Raw genomic sequence first — 20,574 nt, forward strand, 5'->3', positions numbered from 1 at the left:
GTTGATGAGGATTTTGTTGTGGATGAAATTCCTCTCTGTGGTTCTGATTTGCTTGTGGTAGCTCATCATGGCATCCTAGTAGGTGGAGTAGTTTTCGGTTGTCTTGGTGTTTCTCCAGTTCTTCTCCAGGCATCTGCAGGTACGCCTGGCTTCTTGGAGGTCGGTGGTGAACCAAGGCGGCTTTCCTGGGGCACTGTTTGTCAGGGTTACATTGTGGGCTAGTTCTCTGGCTGCAATGTTTGCGTTGGATGTCCAGATGTGGTTGTCTCGAGTGAGGGTGGAGTTGAGTTGTTCGTCGGTCACCTTGCTCCAGTTCCTTTGTGGTGGGTGTGGGGCTGGAATGGGTGCTTGGGTTTGTCGACGGCGAAATGTACGCAGTGGTGGTCGGTCCATGGTGGTTACATTATGTGGCTGAAGTGAACGCTGTTCCCTGCCGAGAAGATGGGGTCGAGGGTATGTCCTGCTCTGTGGGTCGGTGTGGTGACGAGTTGTTTGAGTGCGATGCTTGCGATGCTTTCACAAAGGATGGTGGAGTTGGGGTCGCTGGGGTTGTCGAGGTGGAAGTTTAGGTCTCCAATAAGTATGTAATTCATTGAGGCGATGGCGTGGGGAGGCGATGAAGTCGGTGATGGCGGTGGCGAAGGGTGTCCTGGGGCTAGAGGGTCTGTAGACAAGGGTTTCTCAGAATGTGCCGTTGGGACTGGTCCGGATCTGGAACTGCAGGTATTCGTATATAGTATCCAATATCAAAATAATTCTACAAAGAGCTGCAGTTCAACTGGTGGTTACTAGATGTCCCTCAAATGCAAATGCTTGATGAAAGGCTTTCATGGTTGTGCATTTGACTCGTGAAGGACATCTAGTAACGACTAGTGGAACTGCAGCTCGATGTAAGAATAATTTCAATGTTTCGTATTTGACTCGTGAGGGACATCTAGTAACGAGGAGGTGAACTGCAGCTCTTTGTAGAATTATTTTGATATTGGATACTCTAATATTCACTGCCCACTACTAATCTTGTCCCATAATGCTTTGCAGGCCTTTGGTTGGGATTTTTTTTTGCCAATAACTGTGCTTGGGGTGGTCCTAAGAGGATGGGACCACCACTGAAGTTCAACAAAATGTTCTTTTTGTTTATGCTCTTTGTGATCAAGGCATCTGCTTGGTCCTCCCCCTAGGTTAGGGGGTACCCCAAAATCATCAGCTCTCTCATTGCCTAATGTTTTCATTGTAACCTTCACTATTGTGAATTCGTTATATGCTTTAAAGCACATAAAATTGCTGCTAGGCTACGTGATTAAACACAGATTTGGTACTGTACTCCCCGTTAGCATAGCATTAGGCCCAGGGTTAGGTATTAGTAGTGATAAGTAGGCACCCATCACTGTCAATAAGGCCACCAACCTAGTCTAGGGTGCAGTATAGGTCTCAATTAATTATTCCCATGCTCAACACTTGGTAGCTTGGCTGTGAGCAGGCAGGCTTAACTTAGGAGAAAGGTATGTAAAGCATTTATAACACCAATACAGACACAACATACAATAACAACCCCACACCAGTTTATAAAAATAGGAAATATGTTTATCTTTAAAAGGACATCAAAATGACAAACTTCCAATGTAGGGAACTGGAGATATGCATTTCTAAAGGATAAGCACTTTCTAGCTCTTAGAAATCTATAGGGCCACTCTGGGACATCTGATCGCACTTGACTGAGACAAGGTCAAACTTTCAGGCCGACACCGATGGAGCCCTGAGAGGATACACTGAGCAGTAGGCCCCAGGCAAAATTTTACCTTCAGACTTGGAAACCTTTAGGGAGCTTTGACTGCAAAGTTCTCTGGATGCTCTCCACCAGTCCAGATTCGGTTATGGGCCACCAGCATGACTTCACTTGACTTGACTTGACGCTGGAGGTCAGACCTCCAGAGCTCTTCAGCAGGCCGAACCTGGAATCCGGGCTGGGTCGTGGATGAAGGTAATCAGTTTGTTCCTCGCAGTTCAGTCAATCACCTTATGGAGGTTTTTCCCAAAGTTGCTCCAGACTTCTCAACACTTCTTTAACTTCTTCCTGAAGTTCCTCTTGAGGGACCAAATAGTCCAAAACACAATCCAAGGGTCTGGAAGCTCCAAGACAGTCCTTGAAAATTTGAGACCACAATTCCTACAATGCACCTTACCAAAACCCTTAAAAATCAATTAGACACACTCCATGCAAGGGACTCTTAGTGGTGATGATGCAGTTGAGCTGTGTTAGCCTCTAGCTTGCAGGTAGTCCCATCTTTAATCCTTTAGAACCAAGGTACATCCTCAGGGCTGTAGTTCCAGATAGGGCAGCAGGCACAGTCAGTCAGAATGCACGGCCTGGTGGCACAAATCAACTTTCCAGCATGGTAGTCCTTCTTCTTCTCTTAGTTTCAAGCATCAGATCTCAGAGACTCTGCACCTCTATCATATGTATTTAGTGTTCTCTGGGGTCAAGCAGTAGAGCACTCCTATCCAATGAGGTTCAAGGCAACACCCCAGGGCATGACTACTTTCTCCAAAGTATGGCATAATCTTCTCCCAGAGAGCACTGTTCCTCCAAAATTCATCATGGCTGAAATCTCAGCAGAGCCTAAAGAGCTAACTAAACCAACTCTCGGTGTGAATCATTTCCATAGCTCTCCATCCCCTAACATCTGCAGACTCCTTCCTTAAGCCTCCTATCTTGCTGGGTCATCGGGGATGGAGGTAGGCGGGCCTGGCATTCTCTGCCTGTTCTGTTCCTCTTTTGCAGCCTCATTCTTTCCGATCCCCTCCCCCTTGCTCTGGCATTCTTATGTAGCAGAGCTTTCTCCAGCAGATAGCTTCTCCCCTGGTGAGCCACTTATCACTTCATCAATGCAGTCTGGCGTATCTTGTTAACTCTCACCAATCAGTAAAGGCTGCAGGAAGGCTGAATTTTGGCTTACAGACAAGAAAGTCTTATAACTTATTTTCTGTCAATTTAGGATAAATCCATTAATAGCTTATTGTTGGATTTATCAATACGATTCTCCTAAGTCTTTGAATGATATTTCATTCAATTACAAGCAATATTTATGCGTTCATAAACTGTTGCAATGTTATCCTATGGGGCTATTTAAAAAAATGAGGTTTACCCAGTTATGGTCCTGGACTTGGGTGTAACGTGATACAAAAGACAGCGGTCCTAAACCTTGTTTGATTGAGATATGAATCAATAAATCTTCAAATTGTGATAACCCGTTAACAAATCACAACTTGAAGATTTAATGATTCATATCTCAATCAAACAAGGTTTAGGACCGCTGTCTTGTGTATCCCATGGGGCTAGGCATCTATAATGTGGAACATGAAATATGTGCCCTGAGGAAGTCTATGGGCGATATACCCTTGACGAAACATGTGTTGGCTACATCTCGGCTATACTAGCTACGCCAATTTACTGTCATGAGCCATTTGTAAAACACCTACGGCTTTGAACAGGATGAGAAAATAAAGAAGAATAATAACATATATGATTTGCAGCCTTGAATTGACTTCCTGATGATATAAATTTGCTTTTTGCTCGGGAACGGGATCTTGATTTGCAATTTGCTCTTTGTGTACCTTTGGTCACAGAGGACTCTTGGATACGTGGGTGGCCGTTTCTTAACTGTTCCATTGAGCACCCCCTAGATATTATTGGTATTTTGATTATAATAATGGTATTGCACAAAGTCAGACCTAGCCACTCTCCAGAGTCACACGATTATTGTTTTGTCAGTCTGTTCTTTGCAGTGGGCACTTTTGCAAGATATCTTTTTGTATTCCCTGTTTTCACAGAGATGTCTGAAGCTCTACAATACATGGTTGTGTTTTGTCAATGTAGCGGTAAGTCACTGGGCCCTGTGTTTGCACTTCCTACCACATGCATGCGTGGACATGATTTAATACTAGATGCCTCCTAGCTAATAGTTTACCAGATGGATATTCGTTTTTTGCCAAGGCCGGTAGAATTTTGACTTTTTTTTCTCCTTTGAAATACAAACTTGAAGCAGCAAATGGAACCATGATGCACATTTTAAAGCTGTCTCGCAATTGGATTACCTGTCGTTCTGTTGTTGGTGGTTGAGGGCCTCATGGAACTGGCAGCATCAACAGAACCGTTACCTGTAAAGTGAGGAGAGAGAGAGACGGTTCAGATCAGGGACTATCTCTCTGACAATTGTGAAAGTTACCTGGTCATTGCTCTGCTCTTGTGCTCTGGCATCTAGAGAGGTGACAGGTGCACCCCACAATAACATGACCACTTCGGTTTATGGAGGGGAGCAAGGGCAGTTGTGAACATCATGAACAAAAAATCTATAAATATGAAATGCAAATCAAACAGGGTTGGGAACAATGATTCATTTCCTTTGATTACTTACCGGTAGTAGCATTACTCTGAGTCCTTCTCTCGCAGTGATGACACACATAGTGAGGCCCCTGTGCCTCCAATCACATGCATTTACCACACAAAAAACTCCCTCCCTCTTCCCTGCTTCCTGTTCTGTTCTTGCCTCTGGAATGAGGGTGATTCCTGATGTAATGCAGCAGGCACTGCCCATAGAACTGCCAGTGCACCGCTGCAGCCTACCGAGGCCAGCGTTGGAGAAGCCACCGTCTGAAGCGCCGCTGGACGGGGCAAGGCTAGGGAAGACTGGCCCCAGCTCCCAGCGTGTGCTGCTGAGCTGTTCGCGCCAACCCTCCTGCAAGCGGGGGCTGAGCCTGAAATGGAACACAGGGTCTGCAGGAGGGGGCTCCTCTTCTCCACTGCTGGGCCTTATTTATGAGGCCTTGCGACAGTTTTGCGCTTGCCCCATGTGAAAGGACACATTGCTGGAGTTGCGTCACTTTTTGTGACACACTCCAGCAATGCTTCACTTTTGCGCCAGATACGTCAGAAATACTGACGTATCTGTAACTTCTCGCAACATGATGCGTCATACAGTAAATATGACGCATCAATCATGTCGCAAGGTGGGTGCACTGAGAAGTGACACATCACTGCTTTCACGCAGCAATACGTCACTTCTCATAAATGAGGCCCTTTTGTGTTTAGCGTTGGCTTCCTTGCCACAGAGGCATCTGTGCTCTGAGGTGAGGAGGTAAAGCGTTCTCTGGTAGGTATGTGATAGGTGAGTGAAGTGCGCCCCGAGTGATGCCTGCGCGTACCCAGGGGAGATAGGCCAGACACGTACAGTGTACCCGGCTAGAGACAGTGCACTAACCAACACAATGTTTGGTCCTCTATCCACCCCTAGTTTAGTGTTTTATTTCCTTAGTTGTAACTCTGTAGACTGCATAGTTGTAGCTCTCTCCCTTTTATCACACTGTGTATTCTTTCAGGCTGTGCCTCTGAAAACCTGTTTGGACCCCGTTGTGCCTTGTAGACATCGAGTAATTTGCAGGTTTCTACAGCTATTACTCCTCCCTCATTGGTGATTAATAGTATCATGATTCAGACAGCACAATCTGTGTCTCCTCCTCGCTGTGCTGTCATCTCGCCTCTTCCTGGCACCAGTAACGGCTGCTACCAATCGGGAGTGGTGAGGCAGGTGTGGTGGGGTTGGTATGAGGGTCGGTATGGAAATGAAAAATAAAGAATACTTATCTGGCCTGGCCGGCCGCCCTCTTCTCTGTCCTCTTCTTCCAGTCTCTGCCGGCAGCACAAAGCACCCGGTCTCCCCATAGCCAATCACAATGCTGCATTGTGAGTGGTCTGTGAATGGAACCACAGGGCTCAAACAGGGACTGGAAGCCTTTGCACCTGGCCACAGCCATCAGGTGCATAGTAGTCCTCAGTGATCCTGACCTGGAATCTAGTGATCCCGGTCCTCCATCAAGGGTCAAACCAATGGTCGCTGCCTCCACCTAAATGGTTCCCCGACCATGACCGGAGCTGGTAAGAAGAACACAACTCCAAAAGACACCCATGCACCCAAAGCCTCACAGCCTTGAGTGGCCCATTCGACGGTGTCCTGGCGTCCCCCAAGATCTCAACTTACCTCTCAGCCGGTGGTCGCCTTCAGGAAGCCTCCCTGCCCAAACCTGCGGACTTGGCAATGTGCTCGCCCCCTCACCCCCCGGGGCTTGGAGGTGTTGCCAAGCTCTTTACCAGGACCGGTTTTCGGCCGATTTTGTTACAGGGCCGATTTTGCAGTTATGCTGCTAAAACGGACCTGTAACAAAAACGGCCCCCAGGGGCCCCAAACCGGCCCCCCACCCGTGCGGGGCATAGGGGGATTGCCTGCTGCCCGCTATGGCCAGTCTGGCCCTGGCCAACTGCCCTGCTCGTAAGCAATCCCTGGCAGAAGGCCCCCTTAGCCCCATGGGCTAACATAGGGACCCTGCACTCTGCACCCGACCACCCTAGTGCCCCTGGTGGTTCGATTTGAGTGCCTACCTGAACCTTGGTTCTAAACCCCAACATTATTCTTACAGGTTGTTTACCACCTGTAAAACAATAACCTTTTTTTCCCCATGAGGACCAATAGTGTGAAGTTTTGTTACTAAAATTTGTCAAGTTGAACCTTTGTATGAAAAAAAGTAACTGTGCTTTATTTTAAGAATTGTCGTACTTACCTGTAAGTGAAACCAGCCTGTGTGTGATATTTCAGCATCACCTCAAGACCTAAAAGTAACTAAAAAGTAATGCAAGGATAATCAAAAGTAATCTCATTGTATTTTAAACTGTGTTAAAAGTAATAAAAACCTGATGATTCCAAAACAATCCACAACTGTACTTCTGTGTGCAGATTTGTATTTGAAAGTGTTCTTACTTACTGGTGCCAGGTCCTGCTTGGTATTACAAAATAAAATACAAGTATAACTTTTTATACTTACATGCTTAACACACCCTCTGGATCAGCCTAACTGCCGATCCCACTACCACAAAGAGAGCTGTTAGACTTGTCTATTTTTGCCTCTGCTATACCTGTGGGGACTTAGAGCCAGCTTCCTACACTTAGTACCTGCAAGTTAATTGCACTTGTGACTGCTTGTTTAGTAGTAAAATATAGCAATAATAAGTGTTCAGTGGGTTTACTAGACCTTTTGGCCCCTGTGCCATTGCACCTGCTGCACTATTCAAATCGTAATCCTAGTGCCTGCAAATACTACTGAGGAAATCAGTTATATCCAGAAATATATGTGTTCCCAAAAAAGGCACAGTTGCAGATGGAATACATAATTATTGTGTAGCTAAACTTAAACGCAAAAGCTTTCATTAAAAGTGCCTTTCGCCGTATCCAACTCTCCAAAACGAGTTGCCACGGATGGCATAAGTAAACCATGTGCTTTACACATCAAAGTAAAAGCCAAGCATTGTTAAATTGTGTTACAATATGGCCGATCTTTTATGTGAATAGATCTTATCCTGTGCTTGACAGTGAATGGGCCATTGACAGTGTAAATTGCCCAAGATCAGCATATGTTAGGCTGAAGCTGAGACTGAAATGCGATTTTATACTTTGTTCCCAAAAAAGTCGTTTTACAAATTAAATGGACTCACCTAAGAAGAGAAATATTGCTAAAAAACGTGCAAATGTTTTGTGCGGCTGAAGAATGAGATACCTTTTGAGATGTCTATGTTAAAATAAATGTAAAAAAATAAAAAAGGGACCAGCAGGCTCCTTGAAGAAAATACGCTGCCTTCCTCTTTGCTATAAACGCTCTCACTTTGAAGTCAGCCGAAAGCAAAATAAACACCAAGCACCCATGAAAACACAGCTTGACATTTGACCTCAGTTTGTGAATGCTCAGCAAATGTAACAAGATAAGAACAAGTTGTAACGACGGTCTGTGTAAGACGGAAATTGAGTTCATGAAAGAATAGTATAAAGACGGCCTAAGCATGGGGAGGTGTGAACTCAAACTGCACAGCCCAAAGCAAATAAAGCCAGCACATGGAAGACAGGAAACGTGAGTAACAAACCACAATGTTAGTAGCAAGCCACGGGTGGAAAGCATCCCCAGGTCAACTTTCTGAAAGTCCCAATGATGCCTTTCACATAGGCATACAGCTGCGCTGTCTAGCTATGCGCTGTCTGGTAGGCGTCAACCTAAAAAAGCAGTTGTTAGTAGCTTGGCAGGTTTTCCTGAACAAAGGTATTTAGCAACAAGCCCTGGAGAACTGGTCTAACAAGAGATATACCAGCAGCGTCAATATTTTGTCAGTCTGTTCTTTGCAGTGTTCTGTAGTCCATGTTTTCACAAGGAGACGTCTGCTGACGGATGTGTTTTGTTACGGTAGAGGTAAGTCACTGGCCCCATGTGCACACTTCCCTCCACTTGCCCCGAAGGGCATGATTGAAAAAAGAGGCCTCCTGGCTCATGCTTTGCCAGATGGACAGTATTTTTGTGACAAGGTCGATAGAAGAATGTGGAAAACCAGTAAAAGCTTCTATTTTCTCTCTTTGATATACAAACATGAAACAGCTCAAGCAAGAAGACATCTCTTCGGCACTGTGCTAAGGCTGTCTCTGTTGATGTGAAATTCTATTACCTGTGTGGTCGCTGGAAGGGGGTGATAGCAGTGTGGAAATTATATCATCATTATCCCTCCTCCCTCCCATTACTCATTCATCCATTCATTCATCCATTCCACAGTCATCCATTCATCCATCCATTCCTCATTCATCTATTCTTTCATCCATTCCTCCTCCATCCATTCATTCTTCCATTCCTCCTCCATCCATTCCCCTTCCATTCATCCATCTATTCCCCCTCCATCCATTCATCCATTTCTCATTAATCCATTCTACCTCCATCCATTCCTCCTCCATCCATTCATTCATCCATTCCTCCTCCATCCATTCACCTTCCATTCATCCATCCATTCCTCATCCATCCATTCCTCCACCATCCACTCCGCTTCCATTCATCCAACCATCCATTCATTCCTCTTCCATCCATTCATCCATTCCTCCTCCTCCATTCATCCTCCATCCATTCATCCATTCATCCTCCCCCCGAGCTTACATTCCTAATCCTCCCAATTTTTCATTCCTCCTCCATCCATCCATCCATCCATCCATCCATCATATCAAGGACTGCCTTTCTGAGAGATTGTGAAAGATTCCTGGTCATCTTTCTGCTCTTGTGCTGTGGCATTTAGAGAGGTGACACCTGTACGTCACAGTGACATAACCATCTCCGGTTTATGGAGGGGAGCAAGGGAATTGTCAAGATCAGAAACAAAAAAACCTTAAATGAATAAATGCAAATCCATCAGGGTGGGCCAGGGATTCATTTCCTGCAATGAGGATGCAGTGTTTCCCTTCCGTTCGCCCCACTCCGTCCTCTTATCACAGACACTGCACTGATCCGAAGCTGCACCTGTTTCAAGAGGGCACTCAGAGGTCAGAGCATTCACACACATTGCATCTCTTGTGCTACAAGTCAGAAAAGCCGAGGTCTCAAAGCATCGCCTACTGAGGAACACACACAAACCTATGAAATGCACAAGACTGTTTGGTTCTGCATTTCTTATTGAAGCGAGAGCGCCCAGGGGCCCTGCATCAGGATGCAGGGTAAAGCGAAAACGAAATAAAATTCAGAACATTACTGGGATGCACCCCATGTAGGAGGCACATCTTTTAATGCAAGAAGTCTGTACATGGGGGCGCGTTTTTTACTGGAGACGCATTGTATATGTTTTACAAACCCAATGTACCTGTGGGATGGATAAAAGTCAGTGTTAATGCATTTAAACTCCAACGCTTTAGTGTAGGGCACAATTATGAGCTGGAGGATGAGACTCTGAGCAGGAACTGCTGACCATGAGCACTTCTCTTTCTTAAGAATCTTACAAATACTGTGTGGTTCTCTGACCTCGTTTGCACCGGGATGATACACAGGAATGTCACAGAATGGGTTGCATAGTGTCCTTTTAATCTCAATGCGCGCTGCATCATTTCTCGACTGGCTGTCCAGATTGTTCGAACAGTCAGTCGATTTCAGTAAATCCTGAGAGAGTATCAAAGCGGTCCGGGTGAATAGAAGGAGAGGGCTGTGATCAGGAATATATGTTCAAGCCTAACCGCGGGGTTGTTGTCTCAAGTTAGTCCCCGGGTGGGAGGGGAGGAGGGAGGGTTTGAAAAAACCCAATGGGCGAGCCGTTATGACTTCACCTGGGGTTCTCGAATTCTGGCTCATAAAGTAGCATAAAGGGTTAATGTGCTTGCTGCATACCACATTTGTAACATGCAGATCACAGACTTGTATTTTATGTAAATAGGTAAGAGGGCAACTGTTTTTGACAATGAGATCATTTTGGTACTTCCACTTCAAAACCAGCAAGCCTGCTAATATGGTTGTATGACACTACAACGCGGGCTATTACCACGCGTGCCATTACAATGCTGTTTTTACAACGACTTGCGTTGTAAGCGCTGGATAGTGAAATAGTTTCATTTTCGATTTCAACTCCAACCCACGTTACAGTAGGGAAGGTGTTGGAAAAAGAAAATTAAACTATTCCCAACAGCGCCCTCCAGCCAAGTCGTTGTAACGACTTGCGTTCTAAAAGCAGCGTAGTAATGGCAGCGCGTGGTAATACCCGCGTTGTAAAGGCTGCTCACCACCACTCTACGCGTAGATGTCGGCATACACTTCCCTCTGAAACTACCAATCTAGAACCTCGGGCCTCTGCAGGGTGGTACACTCAGAAACCAGGAGCAGCTCCACAAGGAAGCAAGAAATACAATGGTGCAAATCCCCATTTCCCTGTGACTTAACCCTCCTTCAGGTCTCCGTTGAACACAGTGAAGAGTCATCTCGCCTGCCTAAGGCCCCTGTTGCACTCTAGCCATCCCAGAAGCCTCTCATAAAGGCACATTACTAGAAGCAGCTGACCTTGGCAACAATTCAAGGTCATGACCCTCGTGCTACATGCAAAGGAAATATCTGATGTCATGAATCGAGTCTTCTACAAACGGAATGCCAGTTGCAAAGCTTTCTATATCCCATGCCCCCTTTTTCATCAAGAAACATCCTTGCATCTGATAAACGTTGCAGGAAGAGGAAACCCATGTTGGTGTTGCGGCACACATCCTGTTTCTTGTTCGCTGGTGCAGCTGAGTGCACTTTTGCACAGTGAGTTTCAAGTCAGACTCAAGACAATGAGACAAGTGCAGCGCCCATCATGTGTCACAGCAAGCCTGCAAGAAAACAACACATCTAGCGCCTTGACGCCCCATTCACAGGCACCTATGACAGGAAATCCTTTGTGTTCCGAGGCCTCTGAACATTAGAAATGTGACAACTTTATAAACGTAAACTTGGCAGCAGACACAATAAAGGTACAGTGTGGATGATTATCTTTACTTTGCTAACTAAGGGGGTCATTAGGATGGCGGACGGAAGGATGTCCACCGGCATAAAGTAGGCGGAAAATGCCATTTTTCCGTCCGCCAGCCGCGGTCTGTCCGTCCGCCACATTTGGATGGGAATCACTGTCAAAAGTACGTACGCCGCGGAAAAACAAGCACCGCCGCGGAAATACACTTGACCCCGAGAGCCAAGACATTGCAGAGATACCCACAACAGGCAGATCTCCGTCATGGACCCAGCTCTGAACGCATTTCCAATCCTCTTCGTGCTCCACCACCAACAAGTCATGGACCGTCGCCGCCGCAGGTACGCAAACACAACAATCAATGCCGGAAGGGGAGTTCCTGCCGGGGCCATGACGTGGAGAGGGGGGAGGTGCATGTTGGGTAAACAGTAATTACGATACCATCAATATATCAAGAATGCAAGTAGACAACCAGGAAAGACACACAGAAACCACTACACACGATTACATTGTTTATTGCACATATTACTAAATAACTCCAAGAGTAGGCAGGAGCATGGGCACTGGATACAACAGAAAAGGTACATCTGAGGTCGCACATGAGAGGGCACAATGCAGTATCATAACAGAGCAGGTACATCAGAGGCAGCACATGAGAGGGCACAATGGAGCATCATACCAGCAACAGAGCAGTGTCCATAACAGAGCAGGTACATCAGAGGCAGCACATGAGAGGGCAGAATGCAGTATCAGAACAGCAACAGGGCAGTGTCCATAACAGAGCAGGTACATCAGTGGCAGAACATGAGAGGGGCCAAGTGCCTCAACAGTCTAAGATACAGAACAGGTACAACTGAGGCAGCACATGAGAGGGGCAACGAGAATCAACAGTTCAAGGCACAGAGCAGGTACATCTGAGGCAGCACATGAGGGGGGCAACGAGCATCAACAGTCCAAGGCACAGAGCAGGTACATCAGAGGCAGCACATGAGAGGGGCCAAGTGCCTCAACAGTCCAAGGCAAGGCACAGAGCAGGTACAACTGAGGCAGCACATGAGAGGGGTGAAGTGCATCAACAGTCCATGACACAGAGCAGGGACATCAGAGGCAGCACATGAGAGGGGCTAAGTACATCAACAGTCCATGGCACAGAACAGGTACAGCAGAGGCAGCCCATGAGAGGGGCTAAGTGCATCAACAGTCCATGGCACAGAGCAGGTACATCAGTGGCAGCACATGAGAGGGGCAACGAGCATCAACAGTCCAAGGCACAGAGTAGGTACATCTGAGGCAGCACATGAGAGGGGCAAATTGCATCAACAGTCCATAGCACAGAGCAGGTACATCAGTGGCAGAACATGAGAGGGGCTAAGTGCATCAACAGTCCATGGCACAGAACAGGTACATCAGAGGCAGCACATGAGAGGGGCTAAGTGCATCAACAGTCCATGGCACAGAGCAGGTACAACTCAGGCAGCACATGAGAGGGGCAAAGTGCATCAACAGTCCATGGCACAGAGCAGGGACATCAGTGGCAGCACATGAGAGGGGCAACGAGCATCAACAGTCCAAGGCACAGAGTAGGTACATCTGAGGCAGCACATGAGAGGGGCAAATTGCATCAACAGTCCATAGCACAGAGCAGGTACATCAGTGGCAGAACATGAGAGGGGCTAAGTGCATCAACAGTCCATGGCACAGAACAGGTACATCAGAGGCAGCACATGAGAGGGGCTAAGTGCATCAACAGTCCATGGCACAGAGCAGGTACAACTCAGGCAGCACATGAGAGGGGCAAAGTGCATCAACAGTCCATGGCACAGAGCAGGGACATCAGTGGCAGCACATGAGAGGGGCAACGAGCATCAACAGTCCAAGGCACAGAGCAGGTACATCAGAGGCAGCACATGAGAGGGGCCAAGTGCCTCAACAGTTCAAGGCAAGGCACAGAGCAGGTACAACTGAGGCAGTACATGAGAGGGGCGAAGTGCATCAACAGTCCATGGCACAGAACAGGTACATCTGAGGCAGCCCATGAGAGGGGAAACGAGCATCAACAGTCCAAGGCACAGAACAGGTACATCAGAGGCAGCACATGAGAGGGCACAATGCAGCACCAGAAACAGGAGTATGGGACACAGCCACAGCTCTAGTGACTGACACATGAGCCATAGACCCAGACACACTGCCAGCACCAGATACAGGAGTGTGGGACACAGCCACAGCTCTAGTGACTGACACTGAGCCATAGACCCAGACACACTGCCAGCACTAGAAACAGGAGTGTGGGACACAGCCACAGATGTAGTGACTGACATATGAGTCATAGACCCAGACACCTGCCAGGACATTACCGTGCACAGTGACCAACAAATACCATGCCAGCATCTGAGACATGAGAGTGGCGGACACACACATTGGTAGTCCCTGAAATAGGAGAGGGCATAACTGACATAGTGCTACTACATGAGGTATGACAGCGAACAACAGACACAGTGCCACTATCTGACACATGAGAGTGAACTGACGCCTTCCTCGAGACAAATGGATCCCTCGACCACTCGCAGTCCGGTTTCCGAGCCAACCACAGCACCGAGACCGCCCTCATCGCAGCCACTGATGACATCAGATCCCTTCTCGATAACGGGGAAACGGCGGCCCTCATCCTCCTGGACCTCTCCGCAGCGTTCAACACTGTCTGCCACCGCACCCTAGTGCACCGCCTCAGCAACATCGGAATCCAAGAGAAGGCACTGGAATGGATCATCTCATTCCTCGCCGGAAGAACCCAGAGAGTCCGCCTCCCCCGATCAGATCAGAGGCCACCGAAGTCATCTACGGCGTACCACAAGGGTCATCACTCAGCGTCACCCTCTTCAACGTCTCCATGAGCCCCCTCGCAGCCATCGCATGCCAACACAACCTCAACATCATCTCCTACGCCGACGACACCCAGCTGATCCTCTCCCTCACCAACGACCCCGCCACCGCCAGAACCAGCCTACACGAAGGGATGAAAGACGTCGCCGAATGGATGAAGAACAGCCGCCTGAAACTGAACTCAGACAAGACGGAAGTCAACATCCTGGGATCATCGCCCTCCGCCTGGGACGACTCCTGGTGGCCCCCTGCCCTGGGCACCACTCCCAAGCCAACGGACCACGCACGTAACCTGGGCTTCATCCTGGACTCCTCCCTCTCAATGACCAGACAAATCAACGCCGTCTCATCATCATGCTTCAACACCCTGCGAATGCTCCGTAAGATCTTCCGATGGATCCTCACCGAAACCAGGAAGACGGTCACTTAGGCACTCGTCACCAGCCGACTGGACTACGGAAACACCCTTTACGCCGGTACCACAGCCAAACTTCAGAAAAGACTCCAACGCATCCAGAACGCCTCCGCACGACTCATCCTGGACATCCCCCGACCCCGCCACATCTCCGGCCCCCTGAGAGACCTGCACTGGCTCCCAGTCAGCAAGAGGATCACGTTCAGACTCCTCACCCACGCACACAAGACTCTCCACAACCAGGGCCCCAAATACCTCAACAACCGACTGACCTTCTACTCGCCCACCCGCCAGCTACGATCGACCAGCCTCGCCCTCGCCGCCGTTCCACACATCCGCAGAACCATCGCCGGAGGAAGATTCTTCTCCTACCTGGCAGCCAAGACATGGAACTCCCTCCCCACCCACCTCCGGTGAACCCAGACCCATCTCTCCTTCAGGATGCAACTCAAGACCTGGCTTTTCGAGCAGTAACGGACCCCTCTCCCCCAGCGCCGTGAGACCCTCCCGGGTGAGTAGCGTGCTCTACAAATGCTATGATTGATTGATTGATTGAGTGAACTGCAGGTGACCCACTAGGACCACTGAAATGATGAGCCACAGGGCTGTATGGGCCAGGAGGCAGGGTGGCTCTGGGAGCTGGGGACAGCTGTACTTGAGCGACATTGGAGTGGCCAGGTGTCACAGGGGTGTATCTCAATTTCTTTGGGATATGGAAGGGCACCCTGGATATCACTGGACTGGTGAGTGGTGTGGCCTCATCATGAGTATCACCCAACAAAGGTGGATCATGTGCTGGTGTGGGTCTGCTCTCTGGGGACGTGCTGGACCCTGCTTGACGTTTGCTGTGGCCCTGCCTTCTGCCCTCTGCATCATGTGGAATGGGGGATGCTACAACAGTGTACACTTTCCTCTGCTTCTGCGGGGTGTGGATGGGAATAGAGGTATGGGGTGACTCCACCGCTGACACATGTGTTTTACGTTCCTTCTCCAACATCAGCCTCAGGGCATCCAGGGGTGATGTATGCCTGTCCTTGATGGTGCTCGTGTCCATGGGAGAGCCCTTGTCCCTGGGAGGTGCCTTGCCTGTAGTATGTGTCCTGTCTCTGGAATGTGCCTAAGCCGTGGGCGGTGCCCTGTCCCTGGGAGTTGGCTTGTCCTTAGTAGTGTCCCGGTCCATTGTAGTGTCCCTTTCCTTTGCCGTGTCCTTGTCCTTGCGAGTGTCCCTGACCTTGGGAGGTGCCCTTCCCTTTGCAGTGTCCTTGTCATTGGGTGTGTCCCTGCCCTTGGGAGGTGCCCTTTCCTTTGCAGTGTCCTTGTCCATGGGTGTGTCCCTGGCCTTGGGAGGTGCCCTTTCCTTTGCAGTGTCCTTGTCCTTGGGAGTGTCCCTGGCCTTGGGAGGTGCCCTTCCCTTTGCAGTGTCCTTGGGAGTATCCCTGGCCTTGGGAGATGCCCTTCCTTTGTTAGTATTTTTGGAGGGGGATGCCTGTCTTACATGTGAATCCCGGTCGCCTAACACCCCTTGACCATCCTGTGTGTCAACTCCAGGGTAGCTGATGTTGTGGTCTGTCAAAGATTTCCCTGTCCTAGGGGATGGTGTCTGTGCCCTCCGTGCCCTGCCTTGCTGCCTGTGGCTGCTTCTAGTGCAATATTCCGAAAATGAGCCCTGCTCAGTATTGTCACTCTCCGCTGACACATCAAGTGGTGTGGATGGGGAACTGAAGTCGAAGCTTGTGCCTGTGACTTTTAAATGGCTGCAGACACTGTGCTGGTTAACGACTGAACTGTTCTGTGTAGACAAGCAACATCGCAATGCATCCCCTCCATGAATGCTACCACCTGCCCCAACTTCCTATCGTGGTCTTGGAATTCATTGATCATGATGGTCTGCCCTACACCCAGCTGTCGTGCATTTTGTGTCACAGAGGCAGGGGCAGTGGTGCCTGCACCGAAGGCCCCTCTGCTCCCCTTACTCTGGCGTGCACGAGCAGTACTTGTTGCATTTGTTGGCAGTGTTGGCCCTGTGTTCTGTGTACCGCTTGAAGGTGTAGATTGCCCACTCCCTGTGTCTACCAACAGTGCTGACTCACCAACACCGTCTGAAGATGAGGACGATGGAGTCCCCACATGTGAGTCCTCAGGGACAGTCCTATACCCCTCTCCGAGGCTGCTCTTTTCAGTCTCAGTCTGCGTGTGTGTGTTTCCGGATTCTGATGCATTGCCACCACTGCGCTCTGTCGTTTGTGGGTCAGTGCCCTCGGCCAAAGCTAAAAGAGAGAAAAGAGGTATACGTAAGTGACACACTCACGTCCGTAAAAATTCTAAACACAAAACACCTTGACTGCTGACCAACATCTAGCCCCCATCCTGCACAAGAACCACCCCTACCATACATCTTCATGTCAAAGAACCGAGGGTGCCTGTGAAACATGTACTTCTAGCTAGCTGGGCAAGTGCATGCCGAACAACACACATGTGTTGCAATAAGAACACAGACCTCAAGGGCATGTCCTGTGTCCCTGCACTACAATGCAACTGGTGTGTCAACGTGCCTGACATGGGTGCCAACGCACACTCCGATAATGGCACCAACATGCTATTGCAGCACAACATACACACCACGGATGTCACTACTGCGTGTGGCATCAATACATACATGCACTCACAAGTGGATAATGTGTTATCCTGGTTGACACATACATACTTACAGTCACATTGCAGCACCCACGGCACACCGCCGGGCCTGGCCAATCAACGACCGCCGGGTGTGGCCGGTGGCTGACCGCCGAGTGCGGCCGGTGGCTGACTGCCGGGTGCAGCCGGTGGCTGACCACCAGGTGCTGGTGGTGGCTGACCACCGGGTGTAGGCTGTGTGTGAGCGGCCAGGGGCAACCATGCCAGGCTGACATCTGTACATATGGCGAACAGCCATCGCCTGCACCCGGCGCTCGGTGATCGGCCAGGCCCGGCGGTGTGCGGTGGGTGCTGCAATGTGACTGTAAGGGGGGTTCCAACTGCAATTCTCACTTGCACATTCAAATGTATGTGTTATCCTGCCCCACCCCCGCGGAAAGCGTGCTCCGCCATTGCTACGCAAGTGAGTGCTTAATTTCAAATGATGCACCATCGCGGTAGCGCGCACATGCGGTTGCCGGTGTGTGACCGTGATGGTCCTTGCAAACTCAGCACATGTAATGCACTATTGGACTTCAAAGTATCTATTCATGTGTTGGGGGAAGGCGTACCCGGATGTCGTGTGTCGACACAATGCATGTCGCCACTCACATGTCATGTTCATTGTTGTACATGTGTGCCAGGACATGTCCGTAAATCGACAGTATACATCATGTCATGTCAATGGAACGTGTATACGTGTATCAGTTGTGTCCATTGTTGACATGTGTGGCCATACTATTGACCTAGCCAGTGTTGTACATTGGCCCGTGATGTGAGCCCAAGTTGCGTCACATGTGCATGGCTATGTGTTTACATCTTGGTTTTGGGGTCACACGTTTCTATTGGTACACATCTACACAGTACATCACAGCTGTGTACCCACATCCAGGAACTGGCGTGAGTGTGTGGTTTGTGTGTGCAAGTCGCATTGATGGTGGAATACATGCTTACTGGGTATGTGTATGTGTGTTGCTTGTTGTATGCCCATTCCTGTCATGTGAGGATGCTGAGCATTGTAGGTGTGTTAATGGGTGCATGATGACAATGAGGGTGTGGTCCATGTTCGTGTTGTGTGTGCACATCATGGTGTGTCTGTGGTGACGCTTCTCCACACTTGGGCTATCTGTCATGTTATGTTGGCAGTCCTTTCAACATGTCTGCACATGAACTTCAACATTTTAGCACAACGGATGTTGTTTCAGGATGTAAATTGTGTGTGTAGTCAGCTGTTGTGCCTCTTATTTTACTCACATCACACATACAATCAGTGTCTGCTTCATGTATATTTTCTATTGTGTTGGTCAAGATGTGATGTTGTGGCCCAGATGTACGTTGTTGTTGAATTGACATCTGCTTGCATCTAATCCCACACAGGAGGGCTCAAAATGTGCATCGACCATATACTGTGCTGGAGGACATGGTTGACGAGGAGGTGATCCGCAAATTCCGTCTGGACAGATGGAGGTTGCAGGACCTTGTGGGCCAATTGTCACCTCATCTTCAGCCACGCAGGACATATCCAGGATCAATTACACCAACAGCAAAGGTGATGGCGGCACTTCACTTCTTTGCAACTGGCACTTTCCAGTACACAGTTGGACATGCCGGGGGGATGTCCCAATCCATGTTCAGCATGGTACTGCGGGATGTGCTGTATGCCATGATGTCTTACAAAGATGAATACATCCATTTCCCACGTCCGACAGAGCTGCCTGCAGTGAAGGTTGACTTCTATGCCCTGGCCAAAATCCCACACGTAGTGGGTGCCATTGATGGGACACATATTGGTCTGATTCCACCACAGGTACGTGAAGCTGTCTATCGTAATAGGAAGCACTACCACTCTATAAATGTGCAAGTGGTGTGCCTGGCTGACAACATCATCTCACATATGTGTGCAAGGTTTCCTGGGTCCGCACATGACTCCCACATCCTGCGGAGCAGCAATGTCCCCCAACTGATGGCTAATTTGCGTCAAGAATGTGCCTGGCTTGTAGGTGAGTGTGCTGTGATGACTACTGTGTTGTATGTGTGACATGCTGTTCCCACCAATCCTGGAAGTAATGTATGTGTCTGTCATCCCCCCACCTAGGCGACTCTGCGTACCCAAACCGACCGTGGCTGCTGAGCCCCCTACGGAATCCAACTACCCCAGGAGAAATGCGCTACAATGATGCCCATGGGAGGACACGTAGGGTGGTGGAACGTACGTTTGGTCTGCTGAAGTCTAGGTTTCGCTGACTGATATAACCGGAGGGGCCCTGCCACACTCACCCGGGAAAGTATGCAAGATCGTGGTTGCCTGCTGCATGCTCCACAACCTGGCCTTACGCAACAACATTGCACTGATCTTGGACCCTGCAGACCAACAGGTTGTTCCGCCTCCCATACCACCCATGTCCAGTGATGAGGATAGTGGTGAGGAAGAAGGTGTTGACCAGAGGCGTAAGCTCATTGCTCGCTACTTTAGTTAAATGTGAGTAACTTCCTCTTGTGCTGGTGTTCAAAGCGTGATGTATGTTATCTGGTGATGTCTGGATGTGGTGTGTGGATGGTGCCTGTTCTGGTATGTTCTGTTTGCAAATGGGTGTGGAAGATGGTGTACGTCAAATGCTCCCTGATGTGTGTCCTGTGATCCGCGTAATTTGAGATGAGTGTGGTTTGTGCGATGTTGCTGTATGTTGTGCTGTGATGGTTGTGAATCCGTTTCCTAACCTGTGCTTGTTGTTGTCTCATTTTCCCTAGGTCACTCCCACAGAGACATGATTGACAAGTACATTGATACCTGCACCTGGTAATGACAAGTACTAAAACAAACCTTTGAATGAAACATGGAGTTCACACAGCTTTGAGTGTTTACATGGTGTTTATTTACAGGATGTGGATTACTGTTAGTGCATATTTACAAATAGGTGTTGGGGAAGTGAGAGTTGAAGGTCAAGTCAGATGAAAACACCGTGGGTACACCACATTGTGTGATGTACACATAGTCCAACAGACTTGTGCAAATGCTTGGCATTGTGGTGCAGGATAGTTCGCAGGGTGAATGCCAAGCTCAAGGAAGGGTGAAGTCAGTGGCGGCCCCTCTTTGAGCGGGTGGTTGGTCAGTCAAAAAACCAATCAAAAACATTTATATAGCGCACTACTCACCCGAAGGGTCTCAAGGCGCTTGGGGGGAGGGGGGGTCCGCTACTTCTCGAACAGCCAGGTCTTGAGCTGCTTCCTGAAGGTGAGGTGGTCTTGGGTCAGGCGGAGGTGGGTCGGGAGGGAGTTCCAGGTC

General features: G+C 48.9%; 1 protein-coding gene across 2 annotated transcripts in view; it reads right to left on the reverse strand.

Moving 5' to 3' along the window:
• LOC147717826 (uncharacterized) overlaps positions 1 to 20,574 on the reverse strand; it is a 169,077-nt gene that overhangs the window by 74,138 nt on the left and 74,365 nt on the right. The window contains exons 2-3 of one of the 2 annotated variants that reach the window (XM_086920560.1): positions 16,709 to 16,885; positions 4,093 to 4,155 (exon numbers count right to left, since the gene is read on the reverse strand). In XM_086920560.1, the coding sequence (XP_086776686.1) occupies positions 4,093 to 4,155; positions 16,709 to 16,885 (240 nt within the window). The remainder of the gene's footprint in view (positions 1 to 4,092; positions 4,156 to 16,708; positions 16,886 to 20,574) is intronic. The other variant, XM_086920561.1, reaches the window with a different exon arrangement.

The sequence above is a fragment of the Lissotriton vulgaris genome, chromosome 5 (assembly GCF_964263255.1).
Source record: "Lissotriton vulgaris chromosome 5, aLisVul1.2, whole genome shotgun sequence".
Lineage (NCBI taxonomy): Eukaryota > Metazoa > Chordata > Amphibia > Caudata > Salamandridae > Lissotriton > Lissotriton vulgaris.